Genomic DNA, 18,154 nt, shown 5'->3' with positions numbered 1-18,154 from the left:
ATACGAGAAATTAACGTTACAATAATGTTTATATGATATAATCTTACATAGTACAAACTCTTCAAAATATAAATGTACTGTACCACAGGGTCCATTAACTACCCCTGCAACCCCAACCTATTATTCAACATGGTAAGCCAATTCTAATTAAACACTGCCATGAAGACTCTTTGGACATGATCAAGAAACAAATATGAGCAAAGTACAACATTTTCTAAGTTTCATTCCTTTCCAATTAAGTCCTTCGTTAAGTTGTTAGTTTCTGCTGTTAACTTTTATTTAATTATATTTAATTTTTATTTATTTCTTAATTTTAGAAGAAAAAAAAAAAAAAAAAGCCAATACCTGATGTGAGAAAAAGAATGAGAAAGAGGGATCTGAAAGGGGTTTGCAATGCTGTCTTCGTGAGAAGTTGGACATGCAAGACCCAAATAAATCACTTCGAGATCTGGTATATTAATATTCCCATTGCAATCCAATTCCCCATCATTGCATTGTCTCCAATTATAAGATATGCCTGACTTATGATTGTGCTTGTCCATTCGTTGACGCCATAGAAGGTATTATGCATGCATTGAGAATTTGAGATCTAGTGAAAAAACAATTTATTATTGAACAGGTTTGAAGTTGAACACTTCGTGAACAAGTTTGAAGGTTTGAAAAACAATTTATTCTTGAACATTCTTCGTGGGATGATCCTCATTTTCCTACTGTCCGAGGAATCATTCATAGAGGTTTGAAGGTTAAAGCGCTGAAACAATTTATTCTTGAACAGGTGATTTATCATTAAGCTTTTTTTCAATTAAGTTTTTTTTTTTTTTTAATTAAGAAATAAAAATAAATAAATAAATAAAAGTTAATGGTAGAAACTAACAACACATTAACGAAAGACTTAATTGAGAGGAAATGAAACTTAGAAGATTAAAATAACAAAACCCAAACTTATAGAACTAAAATGAAAAAATGGTGAAACTTAGAGGGTAAGAGGCTGTTTGGCCACCATTTTTTGGTCACTCAATTTCCGTCACTCATCACTCATCACTCATCATTCATCACTCTAAATACCTAGGTTGTTTGGCACCATCACTCAATATTTTTCATACTATTTGTGGGTCCCATACCTGTCACTTGTCTAGTTTTTATTTATTTATTTATTTTTTAAATTTTTTTTCCACTAGGTTCGGTGAGTCTAGGTACTGAAGAAAAAAAAAAAAAAACAAAACAGACCGAACCAGTGAAAAAAAAAAAAAAAAGAAAGAAGAAGAAACCCAGACCGAACAACCAACCCAGGAGGGGAAAAAAAGAAGAAGAAGAAAAAAATAAAAAAAAGAAAGCAAGAAGAAGAAACCCAGACTGAACAGCCATCCCAGGAGGGAAAAAAGAAGAAGAATCGAATAGCCAACCCAGAGAAGAAAGGAAAAAAAGAAGTCAAAGGTCAAAAGTTGCGGCTGAGTACTGTTTGTGGGTCCCCTATGTGTGTTTAATTACAATATTGCCATTGAGTTATGAGTTATGGAAACTGAAAATAGTCAAAATGTGTTTTCAGTTTCCATAACTCATAACTCAAAAATCAGAGAGTTGAATGATGGAAACAGAGTTATGGAAACAGAGTTATGGAAATAGAGTTATCGTTTGCCAAACAAAATTTTTGCTATGGGTCCCACCATTTTTGAGTTATGAGTTATGGAAACAGAGAATTGAATTATGAAAATAGGCTATCCAAACAGCCTATAAGTTTTGCATTTTAGCCATTTTTTTATAACTTTTTTGTCACTTTTATATAATTAGTGAATTAAAGCTGGAGGCCAGTTGTCCTAAAGCCACACAAAAAATTCTAGTACCACACCCTTTCCCACAATATTTGCCAGAACTATTATATAGTTAATTTAATTTGAGTGGTAAAAAAAATAGTGGATTTATGTGAAAGTAACGGACAATAAGTCATTATTTGCCATATAAAATAGTTGTGAAAAATATGTGGTAAAAATTGTGATCCTAAATAATTTATAGGCACATCCATTTTTGTAGTAGGTAATTTATGAGTGTCTTTAAAACAAATGGTGGGAAAACATTTGTCTCAAAAGACTTGGTAGAAAAGCAATAACTTAAAGAAGAATAAAAAGCATAGTTTACCTTTTACTATCAATTGAATTCCAAGAAGTAGGGTTGGACTCTAAGACCTTGTGTTTGGAGAGAGAGAGAAAGAGAGATTTTCTTCATATTTTCTATCTTTTTTTGCCATTAGTTTTTCATTTTCAATTTCATATACATGTATGTGAATTGGAGAAGATTGCTATTTTGTTTGTGAGCTGCTATTTTCTTTAGCAACACTGGGTCACAAGAATTCTCACAATATATTTCATATATGCCGAGGTGGAAAATTATTTATGGAAAATAATAAAGTGGTGTTTGTGGCAGACTCACATGAGAGTCAATAAAAACTTGCCAATTTAATTGTTATGGAAAATGTTGTATGTATAATTTTACTCTTTGTTTAAAATTTCTTTAGATAGTAAGATTTTTTTTGTATTGATATTTTCTCTTTTATATTATTATTGTATATGTTTGGACAAAAATATTTTTTTGGTAAACTATTACTCTGTGTTTTCTTGCTCATTAATTTCGCTTTTTTTTTTTCTTAATTACAAAAATATCTTAATTTTAAATGTTTTAAGAATATGTTACTACCCATAATTTAAAAGACTTTCACACTTCACATACTCTTTACCTTTTTATACGGGCAATAGAATTAGTCTATAAAATTTAATCTTTAAAATATAAGTAAACATGGGCAAAGTATTTACCATGAATCCATGATGCATGTTTTTGAAAAACATTCAAAATTAAGGATGTAATATATAAGCTAAGCCAAGTCAAGTACTAAAAATTTAAGATTTTTAAATACAAAAGATTTTATTTTGAATACAAGATAGAATTAAGTTTATTAATCAACTAGTTTACATGTTCAAGCTCGATTTGACAAATTGCCAGAGGACTAGGGGAATATCACAAGTCTAAATGTGCTTGATTTGAGTGCAACAACTATAAAGGAGCTGCCTTCATCAGTTGAATTTTTGATTGGCCTTACTTCATTGGATCTAGCAGATTGCAAAAAATTTTTGCTTCTTCCAAGCACCATTTGTAGTTTGAAGTCACTATATAAAATTTATCTTTCTAGATGCTCAAAATTTGTCAACTTGTCGGAGAACTTGGAGAATCTCAAAGATCTGCTTAAGCTTTTTTTACGTGAAACAGCAATTGTAGTATTGCCATCATCTATTGGACATTTGACTACCCTTAAGAAATTGTGTCTAAGGGATTGCAAAAATCTTGTTTGTCTTCCTAGCACAATTTGTAGTTTGAAGATGGTACAATATCTTAATAATACTAGATACTCAAAAATTGTCAGCTTGCCAGAGAATCTGGGGAATATGGAAAGCCTGGATGCGCTTCTTTTGGGTGGTACTGCTATAAAAGAGTTGCCATCTTCCACCGTTCACCTCAAAAGGCTCACGAGTGTAGTTTTTGAGGGAAGTCAATTGTCATCATCTTCATTTGATTCTATGCCAACAAGTGATGATCTTGTGGGCGTGTTATTGCGTAACTTACCATGTATGCCTATTAAGAAGTTTGATCTAAGTGGCTGTAATCTTTCGGCAATTCCCAGAGATATTGACTGCTTATCCTCTTTAAAAGAGTTAGATCAAAGTGGAAATGATTTTGTTTCCCTTCCTGGAAGCATCTCTCAACTCTCTAGCCTAACAATCCTCAAGTGGTTGCAAAAGGCTTCAATCATTACCAAATATTCCGTCAAAAGTTCATTCTATAGGTTTACACAATTGTACCTCATTGGAGAGATTGCCAGAACCACAAAATGATTCCTTATGTTTGGAGTGTTTCAACTGCTTCAAATTGACTTACAATATTCAAAGCTTCAGTAACATGTTTCAGGTACCTCTCTGTGTTTTCTAAATATCACATATTTGGGAAATTACCTAATATTCTTCAGGTATCTATCTCTGTCTCTGTTTGTGTGTGTTGGGTTATTTACATATGGGTAAATTACAAGGTTGGTTCTTAATCTTTATACTATATGTCAAGTCGGTCTTTAACCTTTCAATTTTGTCAATTTTGTCTCTAACCTTTTTAGTGTCACGTCAATTTAGTATTTATAATTTTTTCTTCGATGGAAAAAGTTGATCTGTAAAATGGAATAATAAAAAATTATTTTCATGTTACGTCAACTTCTAATTGTACCATTGTGTCAGATTATTAAAAAAAAAAAAAATTAAATGTTTGAGTCTGGTGTTGACATTAGAGATAGAGGAAAGTAGTTCAGATTTTGTAGAGTAGTAAATAATGGTGAAGGACAAAGAAGACACAAAAGGAGAAATTATAAGGTCCTTATGGTGCACAAGTAACATGGTCCATCGTTCCATTAAAAGACTCCCACCTGTTTAAAATTATTGAGTTAGAAATTTTTTTTAAATAGAAATTGATTACTGATCCAGCAATTTTAAACAAATAAGAGTCTTTTAGTGGAATGGTGGATAAGTGACATGGTCTACTAGAGGACTGTATAATTTCTTGACAGAGAAGGAAGATTCCAAAATCAGAATCCTAACTCTAACAAGAAGAACAATAACAAAGAATGCAAAGGAAAGTCATGCAAGGGATGTCTCTACTAATCGCCTCTACAAAGATCCAAATCCAAAAACCTCATCTGCGTTGGCCTCCCCAAAACCCATCTCTTTATAATCCTTTTTTTTTCATTGATTCTTATGGTGCTTATGGGCCTGTTTGGTTGCCGAGAAAATCAAGGAAAAGGAAAGAAAATTATGGATTTTCTGTTTTGTGTTGTGTTTGTTCACTTAGTTTGATTTTTTTTTTTAATGGGTTTTTGCATTTGGATTAGATGAGTGGATGTTGTTATTTTGATTGGATTGTTGTTGTTATTGTTTGGGTATTTTCTTGGCAACCAAATAGTGAAATAGGGATTGGTTGCGATGATTTGATATCCTTAGCATAAGACGATTTCAAGTGGTGGGTTGATGTAAAGTTTTTATTTTTATTTTAATTTTTTTTTTAAATAATGTAATACATATTGTAACTTGAGCTTTAATGACAATTAGTTAGTTTGGATCCAATGTTGTAATTTATGTAGAATGGCTGGAAACGTTGACAGAGTTTAGGGATTTTAGACTCACACGACAACACTTTTGGCCTATTTGGTAATGTTATTTGAATAATGGTTTTTGCTGTTTAAATAATATAACACGTATTTTTATAACATTTTTTCACTTACACGTATTTTCACAACACTTAAACAATATTACTAAAATAACATTACTAAACGGAAAAAATTTTCAGAAAATTATCTTTTTGGAAAAATATTAGCAAAAAAGCATGTGGAGAAAACATTTTAGTTAGTTAGATTGTTTTTTTTTTAACTCGAGTCTTTGAAACTCGAGTTCCAAGATTTTTCCCACGGAACTCGAGTTTAGGAAACTTGAGTTTTGTATAAATGGAACTCGAATTTCTTAGACTCGAGTTCCACCCTTTTTTTTTAGACTTCATTTAAAGAGGGAATGAGTTGGAAATCGAGTTTGTTAAACTCGAGTTCCAAAAACAGTCCAACTTACTAAAATGTTTCATCCGTATGCTATGTAACAAAATTTTTCCTAAAAAGCTACTATTTAGCAAATTTTGCCTTATTAAACGCCCCTTTAATTTGGATTAAAAAAAAAAAAAAATGATGTGGTGGTAAACTAATGGACCAAATTAACATATGAACTTTGTAGTTGACCCTTTATATATTTATTTACACCAAGATCGCTGTCTGTATGTTTCAGGGACCGAGTGGTGAACTAATGGAGGGATTATATTATATAATTCCTGGAAGGGAAATTCCGAAATGGTTTGAAAAGGTGAACATATGTGGTAGTTACGTTGTCACTCGTCCATCTTGCTTCACACTCCATTCTAAACCTTTAAAAAAAAAAAAAAAAAAAAAAGTGAAGATACAATTGCCTGGCTATGGGCCTGGGTTTGGGTGTGATGAGTGGAGGGGAATTGTTTTGTGCGTTCTTTTTTTACCCAGCGAGCATTGTCAGTACTCAATCAATGAGATTGAAGTCGATTCGATTAAAGTGGATGGATGCCAAATGAGTGAGAAAGCGCTCCTCGGAAATCGGTTTTGGCGCGGAACTTGCTTTAATGCCCGTGCCCAAGAATATGGTAAAGTTGAATCGCATCACATTTGGCTGTACAGTATGTCTTCCAAAACTCTTGGCTGCTCAGTTGATGAGAAGAGATTCCATCAAGTTGAGCTTAGAATAGCTAGCCAGGGCTTGGAGGTGGAGAAAATTGGGTTTGGTGTGGTATAAAATAAGCAAAGATCCTAATCAAAATAAGCGAAGCCATGATGAGGATGATGGGGAAGAACCGCGATTCAAAGACTCGGGTAATCGATTTATGGCTGATTGTGAGGAATCCAGTCAAAGATATTTTTTTTGTCTCTCTTCTTTTGCCTGTGAGTTATCATCTTTCCTCCTACCTTTATAAATCTAGTTGTTTTTTCTTTCTTTTGGCACCCAGATGTCAAATTGGTCAAAGCAATTAAATTTACTGTCAAATTACTCTTATTGTTGATTAATTCACTGAAATATGTAATGCTCTGTTTTTTTTTTTTGGCTAAGCATGTGAAATGCTCTGTTAAACTTCTACTAATATACAAATGCATATTTAGATTTCAAAAAGACAACTAGCTCGGTTCAGAAGTTTGATTTTGCTCTATGAATTGCACACATACATTTAATTGAAGTTAGAAAATGAAAAGCAATGAAAAAGTGAATTGAAGTTCGCAAAACTTTTTTCTGTTTGGTAATCAAAGAATGAGAAGTCAAATAATGGATAACCAATTCAACATTTCAAGACGAGTCTTAATAAAGTTTATAGTAGAATATATCATTCATGTGAGAGGAGGTAATATAATCCCAAAATATTATAAATTTTCAATGGAATTGTGTTATAATTTGCATAATGATGAATATGCTGTATTTAGTTTGCACCAGCACTTCCTTTGAATTTTGATCATATCATCTTTTGGTGCACAGGACATGTGTTTGTGTATCTGAGGGGATAGGATGCAGAAACTGGCAACCCACACAACTGACATCCAAAACATGAACTACCTTGCAGAACGTAATCCAGTCTCACTGGTAGTTGTATTCCTTTACCTGAATTTCCAACAAAATTAAGTAAAGTTTAAAATATATTACTAAAAACAACACAACATTGATCCTGACTCAAAATTCAAAAGTAATAAATACAAACACATGTCATGACTCATGAGTCTTGTAATTCAGTACAGTTTAAATGTTTGAAGTGTGCATTGAGTATTATACATAGATGTTTTATATTATAATATAGGACATAGATTCTGGATCTACACCCCCTTTAATCTATTTCCAATTCCCATACCACGAAAATCCTGTAAAACTCAGTAAATAATATGCTTAAGGACTTATGCAGTGTTAAGATCTAGATATCATTAAAATTTGCATATAACGTTGGAAGTTTAATTTCTGCCCAAAGAACAGGTTTTACTTTAATAATTGATGCTTGAAAGTTGTGACTTAACAAAGCTGGTGATCTGAGATAAGTCTGGTATTAGCCAATGGCTGTGGGGCTTTTAATGGCACTTCCACCTCCCACATGTATGGGATGGTGGGTGATGTCACAGGTTCAAACATCGATGGGTATGTGGGTTAATTGCTTAGCAAAAAATAGTCTTATATGATGCTTTTTTTTTTTTTTAAGTAAAATAGTAAGTAAATCTTATACAATGCTGCTGCTGCTACTCTTAGTGATTTGTGTGTGTGTGTTTTCATTTTCCTTTTGCAAATGGTCCTTGGATCAAATGCCATCTCCTCCCTACCTAAATAAGAGGTGGTGGATAACTCAAGGGTTAAATCCAATGCAAGTGTGTGAGTTCTAGTTACCCATACAAAACAAGTGTTTTCCCTTCCCTTTTTTGTTAGTTTTTATTTTCCCAGTCAGAAAGCTAATTTTTTCTTGCCTTTTCAGGCTTACCAAAGAGTTCGACAGACAAGCCAAGGATTTGGAGAGTAGAAATGATCCAGACACTAACAAGATGCTGAATGAGAAAAAACAGTCAATGGTGTGTAGTTATCTTTATTTCTATTTAGCCTTAGATATTTTATAAATTTTTGCCAAAATTTTAGTTTTGTGTCAGTTGATCAAAGCTTGCCAAATGCACTGAATGATTTTCATACTCTATGCAGATCAAATAGTTGAATTCATACGTTGTTCTTCAAAAGCAGTAAGTTAACATCAGTCAGAAATTACCATTATTTCAGTTCTTAAAGCAGCAGAGATAATTTTATGCACTACAATGCATCTGACATGTTAATGCTTCATGTTTCACCCTTTGTCCCAAAACATTTTGTGTCCCAAATTGAGTGCCAAATCTTAGAAAACCAAGCATTAAAATTACCAGTTTTCCGCATTACCCTCTATCAAATAAATTTAAATGCATAAGAGAAGCCAATTCAAATTGGTGACATACATTTTTTCTTATATTGTTTTACAACCAAGGTTATTTTTTAAATCCACTATATATATAGCATTAAAGTTTCTTAAATTTAGCTCTTTCTCAAATGTGAAACATAATTTGGGACATTAGTTTTATAGTCATAAATTATAATGGAATCTATACACATTGCTAGCCTCTCTACAGTTCATTAGTTGACAAATGCCTCAAAGTTACAATTAAATGATACAAGGTTCCAATCATTGGTTGAAAAAGACATTACTTTTGCTGTTTAAAGTTAGGGTGGCACCTATTGTGAACAAGATGAGGGAAGCAGCATAAATTGGCTAGGCCTTGTGCAATGAAGATGTAATAAATGCATCGGTAAGAAAGAGTGATTAGAGAGAGGCAAAAATGACATAGTACAATTAGCTAAAAAGGAAATTATAAATAGATTGGATCACTTGAAGTTAGATTTGATATGGTGGGACCGTGGGATGGAGGAATAAGATACATATGCTGACCTTCTACAATGAAGGATTGATGGAGCCCCAATTGATTGGGACCAATGCTTGGCTTATTTATGTTGAGTTGGGTATTTATTGGATGAGTCAAGATATTGGATTATCTTCTGGTCAATATTGCATAATCTGAAAAATGTTGATAATTGTCTGGCAGCTCACAAAAAAATGATAGTTTTGTATGACATTCATCCGAAACTCATTGGTTCATGTGTGTAGTGATATCATTTCTTTTGTTTTCAAATCTTTTGCATCGCTGAATAATTATTTGAATGCTTCTAATTCTTTTCTTAGGATTTATTTTCAATTTGTTGTGGATACAAATATGCATCAAATCTTGAAAACAAGAGAATTGACCCCTTTGATGGGTCACCGAAGGATATGGGGAAGATAATGGCTTGCTAGCATTGAGTAAGTGTACATCTTGTTCACCAATGTGCTAGTTTTCACTGATGTGTCTACTACTCTTGGCTACCTTTCATGCTAAAATAAGGGTTAATTTTGGGTTTAAATGGTCATACAACCCTATGGCTCATGCATTTTTGTTGTAATGCTTGGAAACCTGATAAACACATTTGTATTTGGTTGTGGATTTGTCCTGGAATTTTGTCTTATAGAAATAGTTATAATAGTTTCTGTATCAAATGAAAAGATGCCAGATTCATGTGCCTCATAGTGAAGTTGGTTTTGTTAGCTACTTTAGTGGTTGTGTTTGATGTAATGCATATTACAGATGAAGTTACCGTGGATGGCTGCTATTTGTTGGTGCAAGTAACTATTTAAAACCCCAAGTACTTGGCCAATTTGATGGCTTTAATCTTTTTGGACAATATATTGATGATTTTATAGCTTTTTATTTTTGAGAATTCTTTGTATGCAATGTAGTGAGTGTACAAACACATGCATGAAAAGTTAAGATAGAAATGATAATATGAAAAAGCTGGCATCGTAAAATCAGTGTCACAGTAGTATTGTGTGTCGTCTACCTTTTCGATGGTTCAGAAATTGTAAATTGCTGCTTCTAAAGTAACCAATGCATACCTTTGTGTTTAATCTGGAATCATGCTTTGTGTTTGATAAATTCTGTTTCAATATATGTACTTGAAGTACTTTATATGTTAAACATTTCCCAATTATGAAGTATGAAGTATATTTAATGCTAAGGCAGTGGCTATACATTTGCAGCCATGACAAATCAACAGTAAATAGATAGTGGAAACTGGATGAGACTGATCAAGCCATTGAGAGGTCAAAAAAGGTTGGATTATCTCTGATTATCTTTTTATTTGGAAATTAGTTTATTTATTTTGGTGAGTTGAAAAGTTGTAAGTGTCATAGGCTATTTTGAAGTGTGATCAATGTTTCCTCTCATTCTTCTCTATTTCCTTGTTTCCTCTCTTTCTTCTCTATTTCCTTGTAGAAGGTTACACAGATGTGGAATTGTATCTTGTATTTCTGAAACATACTAGTCTGTTTAGCTCTACCTTGAACATCACTTGAACTAGTTTACATCAAGACCTGAACAAATTATGAAATGTTTCTAGCTAACTCATATCCTTCCCCAAAGAGTAAGAAAACTTAAAATCAGTTTTTTTACTGTTCAAAAAAGTATGGAATCATCACAAAAGAAATATAAATTCGGTATCTCCTTGTTTGTGGTAGACTGTTCAAGACATCATCAATGTTGGAACAGAGACTGCAGCAGCACTCAAGGCTCAGGTGTGTAATTTGTCTGCTTTAAAAAAAGGGACTTCATGGCAGTTCAATTTTTCATATTGAATTTAACTCTCCCTCTCTCTCTCTCACTCTCTCTCTCTCCCCTACAGTTTTTCTCTTGTTTTGTTTAATCTTTCATAAATTTTCAATGCCATGGAAACTAAAGAAATAAATTATATTTATGTTTACACTGAACAAATGAATCAGGTTGTTAATGAGCTGGACTATAACCATTTTTCGATCAAGAAAGCTTCTCAACTTGTGATGGAACTTGGTGGGCAGGTCAATCTCTGAAAGTATCTTCTTCCTGTTCTTGTCATATATTGATTATTAGTTGTTACTTGTTTCACTTCAAACTATAAAATAAAAAAAGTGAAGAACAATTGCCTGGGTCTGGGTGTGATGAGTGGAGGGGAATTTTTTTGTGCATTGTTTTGGTACCCAGCTAGCCTCATAAAATTGACTATCAGATTATAGTTCATTTGATTAAAGTGGATGGATGCCAATCGAGTGGAGCAGCGAGCTGCGAAACTTTTGAGTATTTTTGTTCAACCGGATATGGTAAAGTTGAATCACATCACCTTTGGCTGCACTGTATGTCCAATTACGATTTCTGCCTTCTGGAAACTCTTGGCTGCTCTATTGATGATAAGGGATTCCATCAAGTTGAGCTTCAAATATAGCTGCCCGGGACTTGGAGGTTGAGAAAATTGGGTTTCGTGTATTATACAAGCATGACATTGAAGATCCCAATTGAGGTAAAATGGAGTATGATGACACTTTCTTCTGTTGGTGATGAAATCTAGGGTTGGTGATGAAATCTAGGGTTTGAAGATCCCAATCAAAATAAGCGAAGCCATGATGAGGATGATGGGGAGGAACCAAGATTCAAAGACTCAGATGATTGAATTATGGCTAATCATATGTGAGGAATTTTTTTCTTTTCTTCTTTTACCTGTGAGTTATAAACTTTCTTCCTACCCTTATATATCACTTTTCTTTTTTGTGTGCTGCATATGTAATGCTCTGTTTTTGTTTTTTTGGCTAATCATATGTAGTGCTCTGTTAAACTTCTAATATACAAATTCATATTGAGATTTTCTTTCCCTCTGTAACGGTTTGTTGTAATTCTTGTTGCAGTACAATGTATACAATAATGTTTTCTTTTTTCCTTACCGGCATTTGGGTCTGTGATTCATGACGAAGAAATTTACAAAAAGACCTAGCTTGGTTCAGTTGTTGATTTTGCTCTATGATTTGCACACCTAATTGAAGTTAGAAAAAGAAAAGTAATGAAAAAGTGAATTGAAGTTTGCAATTTTTTTTAAAAAAAATTTCTGTTTGGTAATCAAAGAATGAGAAGTTAATAAATGGAAAACTATTCAATATTTATACTATTCACGTGAGAGGAGGTAATATTATCCCAAAATATTATAATTTTTCAATGGGATTGTATTTTAATTTGTACAATGAATATACTGTATTCAGTATGCACCAACACTTCCTTTGGATTTTCATCGTATCATCTTTTGGTGCAAAGGACACATGTTTATATTTGCCAGGGGATGGAATGCAGAAACTAGCAACCCCACAACCAACATCCAAAACGTGAACTACCCTGCAGAACATAGATCAGCTGTCCCACATTGTATTTTATTTCTTAGCCTGAATTTACAACAAATTTAAGTGAAGTTTAAAATATATTACTAAAAACAATAAAACATTGATCCTGACTCAAAATTTAAAGTAATAAATACAAACACATGTCATGACTCATGAGTCTTGTAATTCAATAGAGTTTAAATGTTTGCAATATATGATTTTAAGTCTGAATAGGCCTTGTTAAAAGGTGAGCTATTGCATATTGCTTATATTTGTTGTATCAACTAAAGATTCACTGTTGCTCACAGTGAGACGTTGAGTCTTATACATATATGTTTTATATTGTAAAATAGGACATAGATTCTGGATCTACACCCCCTTTAATCTATTTCCAATTCTCATATCATGAACATCCTGTAAAACTCAGTAAATAATTAGGTTAAGGACTTATGCAGTGTTAAGATCTAGATATAATTAAAATTTGTCTATAACCTTGGATGTTTAGTTTCTGCCCAAAGAACAGGTTTTACTTTACTAATTGATGCTTGAAAGTTGTGACTCAACAAAGTTGGTGATTTGAGATTAGTCTTGTATTAGCCAATGGCTGTTGGGCTTAATGTCACTTCCACCTCCCACAAGAATGGGATGGTGGATGAGGTTGCAGGTTCAACATTGATGGGTATGTGGGTTAATTGCTTAGCAAAAAATTATTAGAAAATAGTCTTATACAATGCTGCTGCTTCTGATTTGTGTGTGTGTTTTCATTTTCCTTTTGCAAATGGTCCTTGGATCAAATGCCATCTCCTCCCTACCTAAATAAGAGGTGGAGGATAGCTTATGGGTTGAATCCCATGCAGGTGTGTGAGTTCTAGTTACCCATATAAAACAAGTGCATTCCTTTTCCTTCTTTTGTTAGTTTTTGTTTTCCTAGTCAGAAAGATAATTTTTTCTTGCTTTACAGGCTTATCAAAGAGTTTGATAGACAAGCCAAGGATTTGGAGAGTAGAAATGATCCAGACGCTAACAAGATGCTGAATGATAAAAAACAGTAAATTGCATGTTGTTATCTTTATTTCTATTTAGCCTTAGATATTATAAATCTAGCATTCCAAATGCACTAAATGATGTTCATACTCAATGCAGATCAAAGAGTTGAATTCATATGTTGCTCTTAAAAAGCAATAAGTTAACATCAATCAGAATTTACCATTATTTCAGTTCTTAAAGCAGCAGAGATAATTTTATGCACCTGCAATGCATTTGACATGTCATAAACTCTATTTTTAGCATTGTTATTTTCTTACTATTAGTTTTTTAATGCTTTATGTTGCCCCCTTTGTCATGAACTATTTTTTGTGTGTCCCATTATTGAGTCCAAATCATAGAAAACCAAGCATTAAAATTATCAGTTTTCCGTATTACCTTCTATCAAATAAATTTAAATGTGTAAGAGAAGCCAATTCAAATTGGTGATGTCAATGCATTGTCTTAAATTAACTTTGCGCTTTATCAAATGTGACACATAATTTGGGATGTTGGTTTTATAGTCATAAATCATAATGGAATCCATACAGATTGCTAGCCACTCAGTTTATTAGTTGACAAAAGCCTCAAAGTTACAGTTAGATGATATAAGGTGCCAGTCATTGGTTGAAAAAAACATTGTTTTTGCTGTTTCAAGTGAGGCTAGGCCTTGTGCAATGAAGATGTAATAATTGCATCGATAAGAAAGAGTGATTTGATCATGTTGAAGGAGCAAAAAGGATTACAAAGATGCAAAAATAACGTCAGTACAAATAGCAAAAAAAGGAAATGATAAATAGATTAGAGCGCTTAAAGTTAGAAATGATATTGTGGGATGGAGAAAAAAGATACATGTGCCAACCTTCTACAATTAAGGATTAATGGAGTTGGCCCCAATCAGTTGGGACCAATGTTTGGCTTAATTATGTTCAGTTGGGTATTTATTGTATTAGTCAAGATATTGGATTGTCTTCTGGTCAATGTTTCCTAATCTAAAAAATGTTGATAATTGTAAAGTGATCATATATTTATTTAGAAGTTATTAAAAAAAACTCATATTTTTGTATGACATTCATCTGAAACTCATTGAGTTCACATGTGTCATGATATCATTTCTTTTGTTTTCAAATCTTTTGCATCACTGAATAATTACTCAAATGCTTCTTTTTCTTTTCTTTGGATTTACTTTCAATTTGTTGTGGATACAGCAATGCATCAAATCTTTGAAAACAAGAGAATTGATCTCTTTGATGGGGGCACCAAAGGATATAGATAATGTCTTGGTACATCTTTTTCACCAATGTGCTAGTTTTCACTGATGTGTCTACTACTCTTGTCAGCCTTACATGCTAAAATTAGAGTTAATTATGGGTTTAAATTGTCATACAACCCTATGGATCATGCATTTTTGTCGTAATGAAAAGATGCCAGATTCATATACATAACAGTGAGGTTGGTTTGGGTAGCTACTTTAGCTATTGAGTTTGATCTAATGCTTATTACAGATGAAGTAACCATGGATGGCTGCTGTCTGTTGGTGCAAGTAACTATTCAAAACCCTAAGAACTTGGCCAATTTGATGGCTTTAATCTTTGTGGACAATATATTGATGATTTTATAGTTTTTTTTTTTTAAAAAAAAAATTTGAGAATTCTTTCTATGCAATGTAGTGAGTGCACAATCACACATAAAAAGTTAAGATAGAAATGATAATATGAAAAGGCCACTGTCTCATTGGCATCGTGAAATCAGTGTCACAGTAGCATTGCATGTCATCTACCTCTTTGATGGTTCCGAAATTGTAAAATGCTGCGTCTAAAGTACCAATGCATACTTTTTAATTTAATCTGGAATCATGCCATGTTTGATATATTTCATATCATTATATGTTACTTCAAGTACATTGTTGTTAAATGTTTTTCAAATATGTTTCTTAATTACCTATCAAAAAATTATGAAGTATTTTTAATGCTAAGGCAGTGGCTATATGTTTGCGGCCATGACAAATCAACCGCTAATAGATAGTGAAAACGATGATGGACAAGACTGATCAAGCCATTGAGAGGTCAAAAAAGGTTGGATTATCTCTGACAATCATGTTGTTGAGAAATTAGTTTTTAATTTTATTTTGGTGAGTTAAAAGGTATACATTTCATAGGCTATTTTGAAGCATGATCATTGTTTCCTGGTTTGTGGTAGACTGTTCAAGACACCACCAATGTTGGAACAGAGACTGCAGTAGCACTCAAGGCTCAGGTGTGTAATTTGTCAGCTTTAAAAAAATGGATTTCATGGCAGATTTTTAGTCATCAAATTTCACTTTCCCTTCTCTCTCTCTTGCTCTCCCCTACAGTATTTCTTTTGTTTCGTTATAAAAAGTCTTTCATAAATTTTCAATGCCATGGAAACTAAGGAAGTCTATTATATTTATGTTTAGAGTGAACAAATGAGCCAGGTTGTTAATGAGCTGGACTCTATCCATTTCTCAATCAAGAAAGCTTCTCAACTTGTGAAGGAACTTGGTACGCAGGTCAATCTCTAAAAGTGTCTTCTTCCTGTTCTTGTCATATATTAAACACTAGTTGTTACTAATTTTACTTACCTCATTTATTCATTAGGTTGCCACGGATGGGTGTATTATGGCATTACTCTTCCTGAAGTCATAGCCATCATTATTGTTAAGGTAATATAATTATCTTTCATTTTCTTTGCCATTAACAACACTTTATTTTCTAAATATTTGATTCTGCGTGTGCTACCTGATAACAAATTGGAATAAAATCCATGACAACCCTTTATTATATAGATGTAGCTTGATTATTATGAATACTAGGCCTCCCCCCCCGCCCCCCCTTCTCCTTTTTCTGGCTGTGGAGGCACACAAGCATATTATTTTTAAATGTGTATAAATGTATATTATTGCCTAACCTGTTTTTATGCTTCAATTGGGCCTTTTATAAGCAAGCTGATCTCGGGTTGATCTTGTTTGGTTAACCCTTATTGGCCTAAAAGCTGTGCAGGAAGATACTTTTATAATGTCAAATGGTGTAGTTAATCGTAGTGAATCTATGTCATTTTTTGCTTGCTCAAAAAAATGTAAAAGAATCTAATTCAGTATATCCTTTTCTTTTAAAAATAATAACAATTTCACTAAAAAAAGAAAAGGCAGACAAACACAGTGCATGAGGGTGTAGAAGAGTTATTCTAATTGTTGTCAGATTTTCATGTTCATTGGCAATGCACAGATTGCAACTTGATGTCTATTTAGGAGAAGTTCAATTCCTTTTCAGAATGCTTGTCCACCGCATATGTTGAAGGAAACAATAATTTGAATTTTTTTTTAAAAAAAATTTTATATCAGTTGAATATAGTTTGATGGGTAGACTTGGATCATAAAATTAGTGGAGATCAGTTTCATTTCAAAACAAGTAAAATTTAGACAAATTTATAAATAAATAAAAAAAGAAAAAGAAAAAAAAAAAAGTTGGGACTTTCAGATTATTTTTGGAACTCGACTGCTTAAGCTGCACATAAGTTTGAGTTCAAGGATGAATCGCTTGGTTGTTTTCATAACTGTATTGTCCAGAAAAGTATCAATTTCAAGGCCTCTAGATGTCATCTTTAGATGGAAACCCTTCTAGAGCTTCTATATTATTCATTTCAACATGTCTTAAACCTTGTATATTGAGGTGGTGTCTTAATCACCAAGAACATTCCATTCTTTGCAATCTCATGTGATTGTCAAAAGCCATTAACTTGTGAAACAGCTGGCGGTATAACACTGCAATGCCCATTTCTTTGAATTTGCTTAAATGATTATTTTCATGAATTTTTTTTTTCTGTCTCAGCTCGTGAACCCAAACAACAAGGACATCAGGGATATTCCAGGATTAGCCCCACCAGCAATGACTCAGGAATTACTTTGGAGTGCTAGTTAAAAATTTCTAAAAGGATCATCTAATGGATTGTGATGATGATTTGCCATCTGATTGAATGGAATATCGGCTTAGTTTGTGATGCTGCTGGTGGCACCTGTTTTATAGAGCTGGTCTAGTTGACTAGTTGAGCATGGATTTCTTTCTTGTAATTTTTCTTCAGAATGGTCAGACTTTACCAAATGGTCGTCTCTCAAACTACTGCTGGGATTCATTAGCTTCAATTGGAATTTGGAAGTGGTCTGTATGATTATTTATTCTCCGACTGAACCAATCATTCCTATTTGAGGGAAACTAAAAAAATGTGTAGATTGTGTTGGTTCACACCTTGTATTTGCTACACTTGTAAGATATTTGATCTGCACTTCATAATTTATTTAATTTTTTTTTATAATTACTGTTTATTTTGCAATATCATATGCTCTATTTTTTATTGCCACTAGTTAAACATATCTATACATGCAAACTTGGAAATCATGTTTTCAAAATAGGATTTCAATTATAATTTTGAAATCATGTTTTCAAAACATGATTTCACATTATGTGGCATACACACTTTGTATGCACTAATGTGTAATAATCAACACTTTTATTTATGCACTAATGTGTAATAATCAACACTTTTATTTATTTATTTATAATTTCATGGTTTGACTTATAATAATGGGAGGAGGAATTCGAATCATAGTTCTTCTCATAAAGGAGAGTAAACTATTGAATTACAAGGCTTTTGGCAGATCTTATACACTATTAATTCCATGATGTTTAGTTCTTAAAAAAAAGGTTCCATGAACCATGATATT

At 32.8% G+C, this 18,154-nt stretch overlaps 1 protein-coding gene, 1 long non-coding RNA gene and 1 pseudogene across 4 annotated transcripts; all 3 read left to right on the top strand.

Moving 5' to 3' along the window:
• The first annotated feature begins 5,867 nt into the window (after positions 1–5,867).
• On the top strand, positions 5,868–10,796 carry LOC115972200. Its single transcript, XR_004087447.1, has 6 exons — positions 5,868–6,532; positions 8,089–8,182; positions 8,307–8,344; positions 9,370–9,486; positions 10,261–10,333; positions 10,738–10,796. It is a non-coding gene; the product is annotated as an uncharacterized LOC115972200 (long non-coding RNA).
• Positions 10,797–10,929: 133 nt separating this feature from the next.
• LOC115972195 lies at positions 10,930–15,408 on the top strand. 3 transcript variants are annotated; one of them, XM_031092400.1, is made up of 3 exons: positions 10,930–11,073; positions 11,617–11,716; positions 14,625–15,408. In XM_031092400.1, the coding sequence occupies exons 1-3, from the start codon at positions 10,945–10,947 to the stop codon at positions 14,690–14,692; spliced, it is 297 nt and encodes a 98-aa protein (XP_030948260.1). In that variant the 5' UTR covers positions 10,930–10,944; the 3' UTR covers positions 14,693–15,408. The 3 variants fall into 3 exon arrangements, with proteins under 3 accessions (XP_030948260.1, XP_030948259.1, XP_030948261.1); XM_031092399.1 differs by having other exon boundaries at positions 11,617–11,748; XM_031092401.1 differs by lacking the exon at positions 14,625–15,408 and adding an exon at positions 13,355–13,432 and having other exon boundaries at positions 11,617–11,748.
• LOC115972194 lies at positions 14,636–17,732 on the top strand (annotated as a pseudogene).
• The last annotated feature ends 422 nt before the right edge of the window (positions 17,733–18,154 follow it).

The sequence above is a fragment of the Quercus lobata genome, chromosome 12, assembly GCF_001633185.2.
Source record: "Quercus lobata isolate SW786 chromosome 12, ValleyOak3.0 Primary Assembly, whole genome shotgun sequence".
Lineage (NCBI taxonomy): Eukaryota > Viridiplantae > Streptophyta > Magnoliopsida > Fagales > Fagaceae > Quercus > Quercus lobata.
Note: the sequence above shows the minus strand (reverse complement) of the source record. Positions and strands in the feature narration are given on the sequence as shown.

Excerpts from the sequence above, each read along its gene's own strand:
- LOC115972195 (XM_031092399.1), top strand. The coding sequence starts at position 10,945 with ATGGAAACTAAAGAAATAAATTATATTTATGTTTACACTGAACAAATG. Across the intron at positions 11,074-11,616 it reads TGATGGAACTTGGTGGGCAG|GGTTTGAAGATCCCAATCAA; the intron begins GTCAATCTCTGA and ends GATGAAATCTAG. Across the intron at positions 11,749-14,624 it reads TTTCTTTTCTTCTTTTACCT|CAATGCATCAAATCTTTGAA; the intron begins GTGAGTTATAAA and ends TTGTGGATACAG.